This window comes from Brachyistius frenatus, unplaced genomic scaffold, assembly GCF_029030835.1.
Source record: "Brachyistius frenatus isolate BFR_SWC_R1_liver_20210118 unplaced genomic scaffold, ASM2903083v1 Contig_226, whole genome shotgun sequence".
In the NCBI taxonomy this organism is placed as follows: domain Eukaryota; kingdom Metazoa; phylum Chordata; class Actinopteri; family Embiotocidae; genus Brachyistius; species Brachyistius frenatus.
In genome coordinates, this window is record NW_027210825.1 from 146,104 (window position 1) to 164,808 (window position 18,705).

Sequence of the window (18,705 nt, forward strand, 5' to 3'; positions counted from 1 at the left end):
CTGGAGCTTATCTCAGCTGACAATAGGCGAGAGACAGTATATATACAGGTTGCCTGTCAATCACAAGGCAACAGATAACCGTCCACACCATAGACCTGTTTTTAACCCACGATTACCAGAGCCTTTAACTTTGATTGGGTATTTATTTGATTGTCCTGTCTTTTAAACATATATATATATACATATATATATATAGTACAAAGTCCGAGCACCTGGAGAAAACCCACGCAGGGAGAACATGCAAACTCCACACAGACCAGCAGGTTCAAACTGTGAGGAGACAGTGCTAACCACAGCACCGCCATGCAGAGTGACAGCAAAACTATAAAATAATAACAATACAAGCCGTTCCTGAATTATTACCGCAAACACGGCCCCGAAGAATGGGAGGCACAGTGGTGCAGTGGTTAGCATTGTTGCCTCACATTGAAAAGGTTCCGGGTTTGAATCCGGGTCTTGGCCTTTCTGTGCGGAGTTTGCATGTTCTCCCTTTGCCTGCGTGGGTTCTCTCCGGGTACTCCGGCTTCCTCCCACCATCCAAAAAGCATGCACCTCAGGTTACTTGGTGGTTCTATAAATCGCCCCTTAGGTGTGAATGGTCTTTGTTTCCGTCTGTCTATAAGTGTTGGGCCTGTGATAGGCTGGCAACCTGTCCAAGGTGCACCCTGCCTTTTCCCAAAGTGAGGTGGGATAGGCTCCAGCCCCCCTGTGACCCTGTTCAGGATAAAGCGGGTATAGATAATGGATGGATGGATGGTCACAAAGGCTGTCTGTCAGGTCTTTCTGTTGGTACTTGTGGTCAGTAGACTTTTCCGCACTGTTCCCCTTTTCAATTTATTTTGATTGATCCACCTGCAGTCTTGTCACAGAAGATTTGGCCTCATTGGAGCTCATTTGTAAACTACATGGCCTCTTTCGCAGCTCCAACGTGTCGCTGATTAGCACTAATCTCTTACCTATTAACCAAACATTTTACTACTGATGAAGTAGTTTTTAATTAAAGTCAAAGTCCTGCCTCGTGCAGCCGTGTAATTGTCACAAATCAAGCACAATGCTGCTTGGCCACGGCAAGAGGCAACTCCGCATGTAGCAACTAAAAGGTATGAATATTTCAGGAACTCTTTGTTCTTAATATTTCACAACAAATAGTGTTTGAGTCAGTGATTGTGGCCTTATTACAAGTTGACAGGCCCTCTTTAAAAATACATGGCAATTATACTCATGTATATTACTAGGTACTTCACTCAGGCAAGATATATGTATGGTGACTCGTGCTGTCTCATTTGAGAACACGAGGAGACACATAACTGCTGATAACAACTTTAAACCTAATTAGCTTTTTTTTTTGGTGTGGAGGCATTGGAGTAGGCAGCTTGCGCTATAAAAATTGTATAAATAATTAAAGTTCAATTTCCTCATTTCACCTTCTCTGGTGATGGGTAATTTACCTTTAGGCTGTCTGAACAACCACCAAAACAAATGGTAAAAGATGCATGTTCATCCTCTCTTACTCTTCTGTTGGGCTGATTCCATTACGGACTGCAACTAAAAACTTGTTGAAAGAAAAAGGTTGAACATTTCAGATGACAATTTCTGTTTAGAAAATGACTCCTGACATCATAAATGTTATTACCGCCAAGAAACACCATGAAAAGACCAAATAAAGCTTCAGCGTTTTCCACCATTCCTCTTTTATTCAGTCATAAGACACACATCTTTAAAAACTAATCACAAATATAGAAATTCTTAAAAAATGTAAAAAGTACTTACAAGCCCTCATAAAACATTTTCTTCTTCTTATTATTATTATAGGAGAGTAGATCTGCCCGCACTAACATTGGGTAAAGGTATGATGAGAATTACAGTACATGGGGTCAGTAGCAGCAACACGCTGTGAGATCCAGGGCCAGAGGAGCAGCCGCAGACCAGTAAACGCACACCAACTGACTGAAGAGCCTGTTTCATGTGTCAGCAGGCGACTGCGCCACAGATTCCATTAAATTCAAGGTCACAAAATGCCATTACCGAACCTAAAGAAGCACTTCTTGAACAGCAATCCTCATTTCCACGCTCTCCCCGTACGTCTCATAAGTACGGTGGACTGTTTGAGAGAGCGACAGCAGGGACAGATGAAAAAGAAAAAAGAAAAAGAAAAAAGAAGAGAGCAGCAGCTTTGAAGCAAATGGGCTTTTAACCCAACACAAGAAAGGCCCGCTCAGTTCCACTCATTCAAAACGTGCAACATCTCTTCCCCCTTAATCCGTACCATCCACACAGTCGTCATAACGTCAGGTGTTACAAACCAGCAAATACAAATCAATAAAATTCCACTTGCAACACTAAGAAAGTGTTTACAGCTCGCATGAAAAGCCGCTGTCATCCCATCAGTGATTAACAAAATAGAAAAAATATGTATGCATGTGTTGTCAGCACAGTGCAGGTACCACCATCTGAGCTACACTCACAAGGCTTTTATGAGAAGATTAATAACAACTGATATGACAGTATGGTCAGGTTCTATGTGAACCTATTTATATTTGAAGGGCAAGTTATTTAAATCGCAACATCCTGCATTAAACCTTGTCAGTGGCGCCACCGAGCACACACACAAAGCCAAGGATTTTCTTTACCATTCGGACAGAGAAGCACAACCTGTTTTCTTGTGAAGGATTTTTTTCAATCAGGTGTAAAATTTACATTTTTCTGTAAACGAACATTGTAAAAAGTGCTTATCGGCATTATTATCCTGTCTGTGATCTCTTTCTAACTTCCTGGATGTAAAAGTGCAGCACACACACAGTTATGCTTACATGAAGTGTGGCATTGTGTCTTTTTATGTATATATTAACAGCTATATGAGAACCGCAAAGACCAGCGTGCATGGCTGAAAGGCTTTTTTAAAAAAAAAATTATCTGCTACCTGCCAAGAACATCAGGCTCCACCAGACTAGTGCAAACATCTTTAGTTTTGTTGGCTGTGATTCTAGTCTGGAAACTCAGCTCAATAATCAGCGACCGGTGGAAGCGGTTATGCGCGATGACGTTAAAGGCGAGCATTGTTTTCTAAATGTAGTTGCAGCTACTGACTGGTGAGAGGCTGCTCTGTTAGTTTCAGTTAAAAGTTCAACCGAGGTCTATGCCCAGGAGGATGCAACAACCGCAAACTATTTTACGACGGAGCCCACCCAGACTCATATATTCCCGCGGTGATACCAGGCGGATGTGGAGGCTCTTCAAGTAAATACATAAACCAGCTTGGGATTCTATATCTTAGCAAATATTACACAAAAAACTGGAAAATGGTGCAGTGTTGTAGGGCTAGTTTCAGATATAGATTATTACATGGGGGAGGCCATGTTAATTGTATCAGAGGAAACTATCATCCGGTGCATTGGCGTGGCTCATTGATGTGATTTTAATTGTTGTTTGGCAGCAGAGGAGGAATCAAATATTTGAGTTCCTTTGGAAGACAGAGCAACATTAGCATTCATTTCAAGATGTGTTTCTGGCCAGCCGGCAAGTGCAAGTCTAATATTCAGTTTCATCTTTATGACAACTGAGCAAACTCCCTCCCCTGATGAAGACTGCTTATATGGCAGATATGGAAATACATATAGTGAACTTTGAGCTTGTACTAAGGTGAACAATGAACATCGGTATTTAGGAAAATAATATCACATCATCAGCATTATCTTTTAAATTAGGGCTATTTAACTACAATAGAAAGTCAGCCAAATAGAAAAATCCCTGATTCGTTCTGGAATTGTCGATTTTCACAATCAACTTTATTTCCCTTCAGCATAAAACTAAAAATCTTGGCTAATGTAAGTTTCTCTGCGGCCTGAGCGAATGACCTCTCCATATTATCCGGATCAAAATAAAATTATTCATTTTTGGACAACCTCAGCAGTTTGAGAGCAGTTTATCCACAACAACACACACGGGGCTTCCCTGACCCTCCCTGTCACCACACTAACCTGTTGCCAAGGTTACCCACATAGATCATCGATGACTCAAGATGCACACTCCTACTTGCTTACATCTTTACATGCCTATGGCTGTCAAACTAGCACAGAGATATATATTTATTATATCACACACATTTGAGGCTAATTTAAGGACAGCCTCTTTCAGGCCATATCAATTCTAAAATGCCGTGCCTGACCTGTAGGATGCGAGTTGAATAGACCTGTTTTAAACTGCTCGACCTTTGCTGCCCTCACGCAATCTGTAGACGGGCACGTCCACTGAAAGTAATTTCTATTTCAGGCCACAAACCAGTTTCAAACCAACCAGCAGCAAACAGCCAACAGGGGCTTTTTGAACATTCATTTGCCCTGATGGACACAATAAAGATCTCTTGTCTTCATCCCTATTTTTTTGAATGCAAGTAGGCGTGGAGCCATTCTATTCTGCTGCCCACATGCGAACTCTTTGCATATACTGCATTTCTGTTTGGCTCGAAGCGTGGCATTTTGTGTAATTACAATTTACTGTGTTGGGTTTCACAATTACAGACACCAGAGGGCTCATCCACAAACACATGCCTGACAAACAATAGATTGGCTCACATGCTTTTCATGGTTACTTAATTGTTTTGTGTTGCCTCATGTAAAATCCCCCTGTTGAATTGATATATTAATTAAATATTTTAGTTAACAACAGTAATTAATTCTAAATCATAATGTACAAAGGTATTAAGTCACCATATTAAACTAATGGTGACCAAAGTGTGACTCATTTCTCACTCTCTAGCTTTTTGGAGTCATATTATTCATTCATGATGGTGAAATGTCAGAGTTATTATTACTATTATTATAATTTTTCAATTCTGTTAAATTTGCAGTGTAAACCGTTAGGGAACAATCTCAGGATGTTGCCGTAAGCTGCACAGTTTGCCTCTGAGCGATACTCTGTCATCTGTATTAGTGCAGTCTCACCTAAGCAGACCCAGAGGGAGGGCAATGTCAGTCTGTGAGTCACTTCATTGATCCAAAGCAAAATATCTTGTCAACTGCTGTATGAACTATATTCGGTGCAGAGGTAGTGAGTAGTGGCAGAAGTATTCAGATAATTTTCTTAAGCTGCCTTTTGAAGCATCTTTTTTTTACTAAACCTCTTTAAAACTAGAATTTATATGCAAAAACCTTAATCTGAAAAGTAACTATAGCTGTTTTATAAATAAAGCATAGAAAATAAAAACTGTGGTACTGTGCAAAACTTTTACCATTTGGTAGTTTGTTACCATTACCATTTTATAATTTTGTTTATTTTTTATCTACTATTGGTTCCCCTGAGATTTTATCTATATAAGAAACACCGGCAAAGTGACCACAAATTTGAATTAGCACCCATGGAAATAGTTCCAATTTCTACAAATAATTAGCAATTTATTTTGATTGATTAATTTATATTCAACCAAAAATATAAAAATGAAACAGTTTTACAAAGTAATTCTGATCTGACGCCGCCAGAGTTAAGGTTCGGCCGGGTTTCGTTTGTATACAAAAATCAAATTTTGACCTAAAATTTGCTGGTCAGTTTAAATTTTTAGAAACCTCAAAAGAAACAATAGGGACAACTGGCTGCATATATTTATAATCAAATGTGGATTTAACCTTTCTATTGATAACAATACTTAGCATTATGTTATTATCAAAACATTTTAAATATAGCCACAAGCGGCAATGATCGGGGTCCAACCAAATTGCAAGCAGTAGAAGACATGAAGCACATGAAAGTAAACACACAAAAAAAATCTATTGTGAGGTCAGTGTATGTCATTTTTTGTGCCTAAGTATTGGGCGGAATTTGCTAAATCTAACAATTATATCTATATACAAAACAATACGTATAATACAATTGGGGTTATTCAATATTTTAAATATGAATGACAAAAACACAAAGATCGAATTGTGTTTTGAAGACAAGGAGAGACTAACAACAGAAACAATATGTTTTTACTCCAAACAATTCTTTTCTATACAATATATTTGATTACATTACCATTTTCACTTCAAGGCTTTTAAATGATTTATTTCTTATTTGATCTTGTGCTTGCCTTTTAGCTCACTCTGCAATGCTGTTTTTTTTAATTTTTTTAATTTTTTTTACCAAACACATTCTCTGTATCTTGATGCATCCATTTTAGTTTTTTTGTGCCCATAAATCTCAATTTTGTCTGCAAAGCAAACCTTAAATCCCTTACGAGTCAGCTCGGTTGAGTAAAACAGGTTTATTTCCCACAAGAGCGGTTGTTATTAATCTTTATGCCTCTGATTCCTCAATGATCTTTGATGTCATGGCATCATGAAAATGTGCTTTTAGTCAGCTCGTCTGCCTCACGCACAGCTGTGTTTTTGGAAAGTGATGTTCTGACACCACCTGAGCCCGACAAAGTCTGAGGTTGTGATAATTAATTAATGTTCAAAATATAATATTCTGGTCTGAACATCATTCACGGCAAGAAAAACGAGAGAAACGGTTGTACAAACTTACCGTAAAACCAGGTGTTTTGTAAGAAAGTTTAAGGTGCATTTATTCTGCCTGTTAAGCGTGCCAGCTCAATAACAAGTATATGAAACAACAGGTGACAGATATTTTTTATCCGATCTGAAAAAGCACTTCAGATTACTAACATTATATTTCTGAGAGTTTGGCAGTAAAAAAATAGGAACTTGTCAAATCAAAATTAAACTGTTATTTGGAGCAATGGTTTTAAAAATAAATATTTGATGGTAAGAAACATAGTTTTGGACTTTGCAGACATGAAATCATTGGGTTGTGGTTGTGAGTTTATCTTAAGATAACACAGCCATAGAAATACGTTTTAAATAATGAATGGCAAAACTTCTTTTTCCTTCTGTTTCACTGTAAATGTTCCCATTATGAATTTGGACACTTTGTTGAATCATCCCACTTTAATTTTGGTTTACAACCTCCTAATACTATCCAATTAGTTGCCCTAAAAGATGCATGTTAAGTGTGAAAATGTGACTTTCCCAAAATAGCATCACGTTAAAAAGCGTGGACTGGAAGGTTTTTTTTGTGGTTGCATAAGCAAAAATTCTACCAGCCAAAACAGCTCTAAATAATTTGCCAGTCTCATGGAAAGCTATTCTCATTTCATGTGCTCATATTGCTGCTCTGTGCTGCAGTCATCCTCCTAGCCCGTTTTGTCATTTAGTCGAGATATTCATAGGAGACTCGTCTTCCAGCTTTAAACAAGGGAAAGCAAGCCAGCCTCCCTTAATGGCCGTAAGGAGACCAGAGTGCAGCACACAACCTTTCGTGTATCTGACTGTTCGTGCCTGTCCATTTAAGTCCTTTTTTCACATCACAGCAATTTATAAAGTACCTATAAACCTGCGGTCTTAACAGAAACACATTTCAACATGTTGCGTATCATGTTTACTTCCCGCAGCCAAAATCGTGTTTGTTTTCCATCTGTGTATTTGTCCATGCTGAGGACTTCAAAGCCACCGTGCCCCTGAGGTGCCACCGCTCACTTACTCTGCTTGTGTGTCGATGTGTGTGTGTGTGTGTGTGTGTGTGTGTGTGTGTGTGTGTGTGTGTGTGTGTGTGTGTGTGTGTGTGTGTGTGTGTGTGTGTGTGTGTGTGTGTGTAAAAACGTGTGTTTGAATCTGATGTGGGGTTATCTATAAGTACAGTTGTCCATAAGAGGATTCCACTCACAGATGTTATGAGTTTGCTGCTGCATGATTCATCTCGGTCTGTATATTTCATGAAGTTGACAGCAGGCTAAGCCAATTAGAGACGTAACTGACAAGCAAGTGCGTAGAGACACAGTCAGTGTCAATAAGACGATTTTGTTCCCTACATATTGTGATTGATCAGTACGGCTCATGTATACGGTGTGCTATACAGTAAGCGCAGTCAGTATGGGGGACGTATATCTTTGTTTACGTTTGCAGAGAGAACAGGATTCTTGTAAAACCTTTTATTGGCGAAACTATAGCTGCACTTTGCTGGTCCATGGATTAGCTGTAATGGCTGTCAATGAAAATCTAGCACTGAGGTAGCAGATTGTAACCTCACCCTCCCCTTCTTAGAGTTTAAGAGAATCTACGGCGGCTGTGAGGCTTGTGAAAAACACCTCAAAGCCCTCCGTAGAGTCCGTGGTGTTTGGTTCGTCCCCTTTTAGGCTACTGTAGAAACATGGCGGTGCAACATGGCCGGCTCCAAGGAAGAGGACCCGCTCCCCATGTAGACGTGAAGGGCTCATTCTAAAGTAACGGAAACCCAACTATTCTTAGTCTCAGGTGATTTTATTTCTACCAACAGATCTGCTTCAATCCCGCACACCGAGTCACAGACTAAATTAAACAATGGATTTAACAATTTCTTTCCACGACAGCTAGCACGATACCGGACCGGTAGAATGACAAATACTGTGCTGGCTGATTGATGTTTTGTTGATTTTCAATAGATTGTTTAGACACTTCACCGCCACGTATTTTATTTGACATAAGACAATAAACAATCTGCGCTGTTAGCAATGTTACGGCGAATGCTACAATTTTATGTATATTATATTTAGTGATTTTTGTTGTTGTATTAGGAATATATATTAAATTGCTTTTAATGAAACTTAACTATTTACATAAAATAAACACCTGTCTTTTCCTACAAGCCCAGAAACGCTGTTGGGATGAGATTATATCAAAGTGCATGAATAGGTTTTATAAATAAAAGACGAGAACTCAAATGTTATGACGTCTCCTTTCCTACCTCTCGTTTGTTGTGGTTGTCAGGCTAGCTCTTAGAAATAAGAATCCACCTACTTCACCCAAGAGTTTGAGATGTTTTTTTTTAATTTATAAATTTTTTTTTTTTTTATCTCATGGAACAGCATCTAACCCAAAGGTGAAGTTAGGACACTGGCTCTGCATTTCTGAAAAATCATGCCGCATCTGTTGTCTAATTTTTCACCAATAAAGTCCCAAATCTGTCTTTTTGTTTTCGTCTCTTCACGTCCAATCAGTTAGTAAGTCACGCTCCCTCTCCTGGGCCGCTGCGGTCAGACCAAAATACATGCAGGAGACAAAACAGAAATCCATTAAATACTTGATGCGGCCTTGAATAAAGTCAGTACCTCTGAAGCGTCCCTGTGGACTCATAAAGCCGGTGACCCAGATGGCGGCCGGCTTGTGGGGAGTGTGAATGAATGTCAGCAGCATTGCCCCCTCCTCCCCCGTCCTCCACCCTCCCTCCCCACCCCCCCCCCCCGTATGTTCATACAAAGACACACTTTAGGTGAGTTTGTCGTGTGAAAATCTGTGCCGTGTGCGGCTGCACAGATATCGTGTGACCAAAGTTCAAGTTCCGCAGGGAGGAGATGAACATAACGTGAAGCCGAGCGTGCAGAGAGCCGCCCGCGTTGTGCGCAACAACAACCTCTGCATGCGGAATGAGTTTTTGAGGCAGGAGGCAGAGCAGGGAAAAGGAGGAGGACGCACTAGCGCAAGTGCAGCAGGCTTCCCAGCGCCTGTGTGTTAACAACACGCCGGGTTTTCTGCGCGCTTGTGCGTGCGCATACACCGTGTGAGCGTGTGAGTAGATGGCAGGGCACGATCGACGTGCGCACGAGGCAGGATGGAGCTGCGAGCCGCCGATTGGTCGCCCGCCCTCGTAGGGTGTGGCCAGAATATGAACGACCGCTCCTGGCTTTCGCGCTGCCAGGTTTTGGGGACAGTTGCCGAGGAGGGATGGGGTGTTTGAGATTGTGCATGCGGAGAGGAGAGCATCGCGGCTTGTGAGAGAGAAGGCAGGAAAGAAAAGGGGAGGGGGGGGGGACAGAGAGAGAAAGAGAAGCGGAGCTCGTGAAGAGAAAGAGGGAGGGAGCTTCAGGCAGCCAGGCTGGATTACCGCTCAAACACTGCAGTCTTCTCTTTTTGCTTCTCTGAGGAACCTGTCTTTCTCTTCTTCCTGCCCGTCTCTCCTTCTTGCTCCTTCTTGTCCTCCCGCTGCTCGGCCATGACCCCGGTGGACACCTTGATCTCCTTGCCCACCTAGAGAAGAGGAGTAAAGCGCTCTAGCGGAGGAGGGGGACACCGCACACTTTGCCACTGATGAGACTCTGGAAATTAATTAACCGCCGTCAGCAGAGAGTGGGGAGAGCAGAGAGGGGCTCAGGAACAGAATAAAAGGGAGTTGAAGAGGGTGAATTGCTAGATGTGTGAGGAATAGGCTGTGGATAGACGCGGAGTAACCCCTAGACACTTTTCAGAGGCAATAGGGACAAGTTAGAGCAAACGCTAAAGAAGCAAGGAGGAAATTGGGCACGGCTCTAATTCCACAGGGACACTAATTCAAGAAGCCAAAGAGTGGTCCGCTCACAGGCGTCATTCATCCTCTCATGCCTCTTTTCAATCCTCACATTCATAACACCGTCCTTCCCTCTCATCTCTTTATCTTTGTTTTAGTTCTTTTCTTTTTTTTTCTTTCTGCATGTCAGCAAAAGCACATTGACAGCCACAACCACATGCTGAACACAACCGAGACCACAGCGAAACATTTCATTCTCATCGGATGTGTGATGTATTACTGAGTTGATTGGCCGTAGCAGGGGTGCCCTTACTTGCCGGCCAGGAGCACCTGCTCCGGAATTTCTCACGAGACCAGGTAGGACATTTCTGGATCATTTTGCCGACCCCAAAGCAGCTGGAGAGGTTGAGCTCTTCGATCATTTACCTGATTGAACCTTTATGAGATGAAACCGCAAACCATCTTATCTCGCATAGCATGACACCTGTGTTTGAGGGATTACAGAGAGGGAAACAGGGATGTGCAGATGTGTGTGTGTCGGTTGGGATTATGTCCTAAATACACAGAATTACACAGGTGTTGCGGCAGGATTATGCAAAGTCTCCTGCCGAATATAGTGGCACTATAAGATTAAAGAGAGGAACCCTATTCAAGTGAATGGCAGCACATTATCTCCTGCAGATTAACTCAGATCCAGAGCGATCACACTTTGGGTATAATTAAATCAGCAGTTCCAGGGTTTGATAAGGATCATAATCACTTTGAGTTGAACTGGGGATAGGTTAGAGACATTACAGAAATCCATCTCTCAGCCTCCGGGGTGGAATAACTCCTGGTCCTTCACTGTGGACTTTGCTCAGACCTGAAGTGCACACAGTGACTATTAAAGACTCTTAAAGGCTCATTCAGCTCCCATAATGAGACGCTCGAGCACAGACGAGACTCCGTACCGACGAAGTCCGTCTCTGGACAGCAAACCCGACACGCCGCCGTTCACCTCCGGGTTCCACCGCTTCAGCGGGGAGTTTGAGTACAAGCGGCCGCCTTTCGCGTTCGGCTTCCACACGACAAAGGGGCCGCAGACGTCCAAGGGGCGCTACTCCCAGGGGAAGAAGTATGTGGTGTTTTACCTGGACCTCTCCTTCATATTCCTCCTAGAACTGCGGCGCTGCAGGATGGCCGAGGGTTGCATGATGGCCCTGCGATATGGAATGGTCTTCTTCAACCTCCTCTTCTGGGTGAGTTCTTCATCGTCATTTAAATTTTTTTTTTTTTTTTTTTATATATATCCCTGTGTATGTGTGTGTGAGAGACAGAATTGCTGGAGGTATTTGCTCTGCAGAAATTGATGTCTCGCTTTTCTTTACTTTTACATTTCTGCTTTTCTGGAACACCGATTTTTCTTGTCTTATTCAGGTGGAGCTCTGCTGTGTGTGTCTGTGCGGTGATGTTAGAGGAGTGAGGAGGGGGTAGTGTGAGAAAGAGACGGATCATGCATTTAGATCATGTGTACAAATCCCACTGTGTGGGTGAGTGAATCTTTTTCTGCTCCCTATACAGTACTCTAAGTGTGGGTGTAGGCTGCATTGTTTGCTGTCTTAAGCCGTGGCATATTTGGATCTTGTACTGTGTTTACACTCGTTAATCACCGTGTTACCATTGTGCTGTAATTTTCACCTACATCTGCTTTCACCCTCCGCTCCACATAGCAGCACTTCTCCGTCCGTCAAAGCATATGCTGTCAATCTGCTATATCTGGCTGATTGCATCTGTTTGCTGTGGGGACGTCGGAGCTCCAGTGTGTCTCCCTCTGTCAGTCCCACTCTGATAGCCCCACAACAGATCACTTACCATTTTTGGTAGCTGTGAAGCCTGTTATGCTCGCCAGCTGTGGTTCAAATTTTAAAATCTCCTTCGCCCATTGCGTAATCGGCTGCAGCTCGTCCTAGAGTTTTGAAGTGAAGCTGACTTCTGTGGCTACCTTTTTTTTTTCCGGGATTACTTTGATTTGTCATACGTCTGCTCTTATTGGTAACAAAATGAGTTGAGGCCGTGAACGCAGAAATGCAATCTAGCTGCCAAGATGCAATCTCCCTCGAGGCATGAGAGACCTCTTCACCTCTACATCTTCTGTCAACTATAAACCGCTGCTGTCAGAGTGGGGTCGCAGTTATTAGTGCGGTGTGTGTGTGTGTGTGTGTGTGTGTGTGTGTGTTGCCGCCGGGGATAAATAATGGCTACTTGACCACGATGAGCTGTAGCCTTCTCCTCTAGAGAGGCCAATTGGGTTGTGATCCACCAAGGAAGAACAGAGGACCGCTTCCAATATAATACCTGTCTTTAATAATGATACATCCAAGTCCAATTCGCAACTGTTTCGAAGTGGCTGCACGTCGACGGGTTCGTGAGGATTTTGCAGGTCTCCACTTTTTCCAAGGCGTAAAAATGTGACCTCACTATTCTGCACACGATATGAACTCTGACCTGATAAAAACAAGTGTGACCGAGCGTCCTGGGTTCATGTAACGGAGCACTTATAATACTGTAATAAGCGGAGTCGGGAGACCAAACATCTCATTCAGCCCGCGGCTTCCCGCTTTATTTTGTGTTTTCCTTCTTTCAACCAGAGGCGGGAGTCTCTTTACCTCTACGGCAACCCTGAAGGGACATATCATCTCCAATGCGAAACGATAAACATGAGACAGTCTGTTACATACGTCCCCCCCCTCAATTAGAAACGTCCCCGTTTCACAACCAGCAAACACATATAAAATTACACAAAATCTCAAGTCAATGAACGAAAACAACAAATGACCCTAGATTACAGGAATAACCCAACTATGAATGGCACCCGAAATAGCAAGGCGAACCACGAAACATGAGACAGTATGATTCAGAACAAATATAATGGCTAATCCACACCAGGACTAATATCCCAGGTGGCAACCCAACAACAGCCAAAACAGAACATATTCTTGAAGCAGCGATGAGTCCGACTGATAAAGGCCTGATATTGGGGGGCCTGCTGCTCGTCTCCATGTGCGCGGGGGCAGCGATAGGCTGGACGACCACTGGGAGCTGTGGAAGAAGACGCACGGGAAGGAGTACCGCGGCGATGCGGAGGATGCGCGCCGCAGGGAGTTGTGGGAGAACAACCTGATGCTTATTATCGCGCACAATCTGGAGGCCTTCATGGGGCTTCATACCTACGACCTGAGCATGAACCACATGGGAGACCTGAGACCCGAGGAGATCCGTCAGTCTCCCCCCCTCCCCCCGAGATCACTCTGAAGCAGGCGGTCGCCGACATGGGACCCATTTCGGTGGCGATTGATGCCAGGAGGCCCACGTTTGCTTTCTACAAGAGTGGAGCGTACGATGACTCGGGGTGCTCTCAGCGTGTGAACCACGGGGTGCTAGCCGTGGGCTACGGCACGCTGAATGGACAAGACTACTGGCTGCTGGGGAACTCGTTTCGGGGATCAGGGCTACATCCGAATGATACGCAACGGGGGAATCCGGTGTGGCATCGCTATGTACGGCTGCTATCCCGTTATGTAGCTGCAAAGGGAACAGAACTGAATCTGTTGCAAAATACAAAAAAATATAATGATGATAACTTCAAATCCTAAGATTTAAAACCTGCTCTAAACCTTTGGTGCCTTCAAAAATGTGTAAACTTCTAACTCAAGGGAGGAATGAAGTTTTTCTTCACGTGTAGTCATTTACTTTCTTTGTCTTGAGACTGTGAGCATGATTGTAAAAGTGACGCACGTTTGGATTCACCAATCATTCCTATGTCCTTTTTAAGTACAGCGAAGTTGCGGATTTTAATTTTCTCTTGTCTCTTAAACTGTTTTTAAGACTTTTTGGCAGGGGCGGATTTTATGTATTAATTTTACAGTGTCGCCAGAAATAGGCAGGAAATGTGTGGAAAGAGAGGAGGGGAGCGAGAGGCAGTAAAGGTCAGGAATCGAACCCCGGGACTCTCTGCGCGGGGCGTTTCCTTTCATGTGGTATGCATCCTCACCACTTCAATATTGCCCCACTTTCCCCTTTGTCTGTTAAACCTGCCATAAAAACTGTCTGAAAGGATTCCATTGACTCTTTGGGAAATTGGCTTGTTGGTCAATTTAGCTTTTACATGCTACAGCAGAAGGAAGTTTAAAAATCAATACACGTGTGTCTGGTAAATATCCTGTGAACATGCTGATGTGATAGCATACCGTACGGCTGCCTGGAGGCAAGAGACAGTCTGTTACACAAGTGTGACTTCAACTTTACTTTCGCTTTCGGAGGGACACACACGTGACAAATGACACATGACACGTGACAATTTGCGTCTTGGGTGAACTCTCACTTGTATACAGTAGAGTTGTACAGTCCCCCAAATCCATCTCAGCTGTTAATAAGTGGTCACACAGTTTCTGACAAAGTAATCTAAAAAAAATAGCACTTAATCTGTTAAAATAAAAGTTCAAGTGCCATAAACTTCTTGAGAAACAAACTTCAGTATACTTGAAATCACGTGCAAATAGAATGAGGTAAACAGCAGCTTCATGCAGTGAGACGAACAGGTTTGATTACGGGACTAATCTCTATTAAGACTGCTGATGTATTTATGTGCTGCCTGCTGCTTTTAGATGAGCAGTCAGCCTGAGACTTGTGGCTTCTGAGCAGTGCATGACAAATTGATCCGGTGAGGAAATCACTTCTTAATGTACCATTATTGCTGATTTGCCAAAATCAGGAAGCAAAGTGCTCGGCGTTAATGCCTCAATTGACACAGTTTTTTTTCACTGTATTAATTCACTGTCTGAAGTCTGTGACTTCAAAGTCTGTGACTTCAAACTAAATAGGTTGTTTGTCCCTAAAGTGGTAATTGTATTGTGGCGTTATGGCTAGATTTAGGAACGGTTTGACAGTTGGGGTCCTCTATAAAACCGAGATTGGGGTAATTGGAATGAACTTGATTAAAATAAATATTGTTTCAAACAAATGAGAAAAACTGTAAAAGTCCAACGTTTTGCTGACCCATCCATCGACCCCAATGTCCTCCCTACAGGGACTTTGTGTCTCTATAACTACACCGCCTCTTTGGACCTCCTCCTTTGCTCCCATCATAATTACTGCAGTCATTTCAGGGCTTTGTCACACTAATGAGGTGTAATAAGCTGCTTGTGATGACCGAGGGGGTTGTTTCAGGTTTTTTTTTTTTTCCAGGAGAATCTTATCCTCAGAATACACACCAGCAGCTGTCAACAAAAAACAAGCCATCTACACACTGTGTATTGGTCTGCGGCTAACACTTCCACATCGAGCAACTCAGGTGTGAATCTTCTTCAATCTCACTTCAGCAGAGAAAATAGTAGTTTTCCATTTATGAAAGGTATCACAGGATTACGAAGAATGAAAAGAGACTACAAAGAGCATTCGTGTGCTTGTTTCATAATGGACAGAGATCCCTTCTCTTTGTGATCTATTGATTCTACATTACAGTTGGCTGGCTATAAAGAAGCCTTTTATTTAACCGACTTCCCCTAAATAATCTGTGTGTAAAGGAAGGAAACGACATGGAGTACAGATAAAGAGCGAGGTAAACACTTTTTAAAAGGGACGGGAGGTTATGGCAAAACATTATGTTGTCACGGATAAAGGACTAACTTCTCAGGGGCAGTTCAGTAGCTACGAGATATGTGTTTGGCATTTATGCAACTAATTTTAATGGAACAAGAGAAACAAACACCATCAATGTATAAATAAGTGAAACCACTTTAACTACTGGGTAAACCCACTAAACCGTAAAACCTCTTTTGTAATATATATATCAACCACAGCAAGAAAGCAGCATCAATGACAACAATAATCAGAAGCGAAGTCAATCTGTCTGCCAAGTGCATTCAAAGTACAATAATCTGTCAGGCTGCAACTCAATTAAAAAGTGACAAACACCGCACACCGAAAAAAACCTCCAAACGTTTAATTCTATATTAATTTATATCAACCTTTGACAATGCCAAGTGAAATTAATGATATCAGATTTAAGCTCAAACAACTTAATTGGGCAGTTTGAGTTTAAACTGCTCGCTGCAGAAGTAAGTCAAGACACGCTTGACTACGTCCACTGCGATGCTCTCTGGAACTGCGGTTGCTCGGCAACCACTACGTCCCCGCTGCTGCACAGAGCGCTAGTCGCCTCTTTATTTAAGTTTATGTATATTAAACATGTCACGTTCCCAAATCACATCAAATTAGACAGTGCACACTCTCCCCAGCTACACACCCACCAACTTTGAAGATGATGAGACACACGGTTGTCGAGATATGTTTCGGACAAACAAACCGACAAACATGAATGTATATAGAGATTTTTTTTAAATAATGCATAGGAAGGTATTTATATCAATAATTACATAATATTTAAAAAAAAAAAACTTGTGGAAACTTGCTCTTGTAAAGCATTTAAATAAAATGCTACGATGAACCCTGATAAAGGCCACAAGCTGAAGTGTGTTGGTCTGACACCTTTATCAGGTGTGTTGGTCTGACATTAATGTTGTTCTTTGATGGAATTTTGTTACGTTTAGACTTTTTCCTTCACCTGTACTTCACAGTAGGTAGCCCTACTCTGTTTCCTCTTTTTTCCCCTCTTTCATGTGTTATTGGAGTTTTCCTCATCTGAATAAGGGTCTGAAGATACAGCGTGTCACAAATTCTGCAGACTGACGGACACTTGATGGCATATTTGTGATTTTCAGTTACATAAAACTGACTTGACTGTACCTGCAAGGGGAAAGTCTTTGAACAGTTTGTACCTTTTCCTTTGTAAAGGGACAGCAGCTGTTGCTCAGAGCGGATAAAATGGATTTCAATGACGACTCAGGGTCGTCGCAAAACTATCAAAGATTTCTCACACCTGTCCTGCAGCCTGGGACAAAATATGACTGACTACGCAGCTTCCAACTGGTCTGTAGCCTCGATGGGTGTTTGGCTTCGTCACATCGAAGCTGCGTTTGTTGAAATTGATCACAAACCACTGATATCTTTCAACTACAGCAGTTAAAAAGCTGAAAAGCAGGCCCTGTGGAGAGTAACCAGCACTGCCTCTCAGAGGAATGTTTTCAGGTCAAACGAGTTTGACAATGTTGAGGATTGAAGGCAGACCTCCTTGCTCTGTTTTCCTTCCAGCTTGTTGACGTGCAGCTCCCTGGTGATGGGCAGCAAGCTGCTAAACATCACCGCTGTGCTGAGCAGCAGGAGGTGGAGGAGAACAAAGTTGTGCTGAAAGATGTCAGGGTTTTTGAAACTGTCACCATTGAAATAAGAACACGTGAAAGTCTTTGCCTCCCCTGATGTGATTAAACAGGTACCTTTGTTTCTGTTCGAAGACGGTGTTAATTAGTTTGCCAGCAGCCACGGTTCTTCAATTACAGCTAAAACCTTCCTCTGTAGGTGGGGAAGTGCCAATTCTGCGCAGCCCCCCAGAAGTAAAAGGTAATAGAACCTATTTACTGAAGATCTTTCACAGGTCCAAAAAAGGACCTGCATTTCTTTACTGCACAAAGAAATACCATTCGGTAAATATGTAGACATGTCAGAATGCCATTTTTTATTATTGCAGATTTTTCACATCTATCTCCACTACGGCAGAAGACACCATTTTGTTTTAAATTCCCGCGAAAATACTGTCAAGAAGCTGTCAGTCAGCAAACAGTCATGACACGACAACCAGAAGTGTCAGGATTTTCCAGGACAAACTGTCTTCTTATGTTGGTGTCACCGACTAATTTGCTCTCGAGGCAATTGCGAAAGGTTAAGGAGTCAAACTGTGACGGGTTAGCGAGAACGGCTGTTATGATTGAGGTCAGAGCCGCTGGTCCGTAGCTACAGAACGAGACGTACAGATGATGACATGAGTGAGATGAGCGCTGTCCTGCCCCGGAGATGACTCAGTAAAGCGGCAAAGCTCGACAAAAGGAGACACCTACCTATAAAAACTTTAAAATAACTTTATCAAGGAACTGTACTCTTCTATTTAATGTCATTTTCAGGCAATGCACCCTGTTCTTCATGTCATCTTTTATTCATCATGACAATTACCGACCTCGCTACCTTTGAAGATGTGGCTCACTGATCCATTGCTTTATTTGATCTGTTTTAGGATATTTTTACTCAGACGTTGACACGTTTTTTTTGTTGAAGGAGCAGATTGATTTAAACTGTGTGTCACAATGATTTTATGTTCCCGAACAACTGAGTTATGCTCCTCGCTGCAGATTCTTATCACCTCTGTTTACATAAAACGAGGTCCTCTCGCAAAATTGACAGCTCAGACAAAGCTTCTGGTGATAGAAAAAGGAGGAGAAAATGCCGGGGGGGGAAAAAAAAAAAACGCAGATTAAGTCATAATGATGCATG

General features: G+C 42.4%; 1 protein-coding gene and 1 pseudogene across 3 annotated transcripts in view; both read left to right on the forward strand.

Moving 5' to 3' along the window:
• Positions 1-18,705, forward strand: part of tspan4a (tetraspanin 4a) — a 132,807-nt gene that overhangs the window by 18,565 nt on the left and 95,537 nt on the right. The window contains exons 1-2 of one of the 3 annotated variants that reach the window (XM_069719886.1): positions 9,589-10,644; positions 11,446-11,525. In XM_069719886.1, coding sequence (XP_069575987.1) covers positions 11,463-11,525 — 63 coding nt within the window. In that variant the 5' untranslated portion in view covers positions 9,589-10,644; positions 11,446-11,462. Of the gene's footprint in view, positions 1-9,581; positions 11,526-18,705 lie in introns of those variants that run through there. The other 2 variants (XM_069719885.1, XM_069719884.1) reach the window with 2 other exon arrangements.
• Positions 12,760-13,978, forward strand: LOC138633558 (cathepsin S-like; annotated as a pseudogene).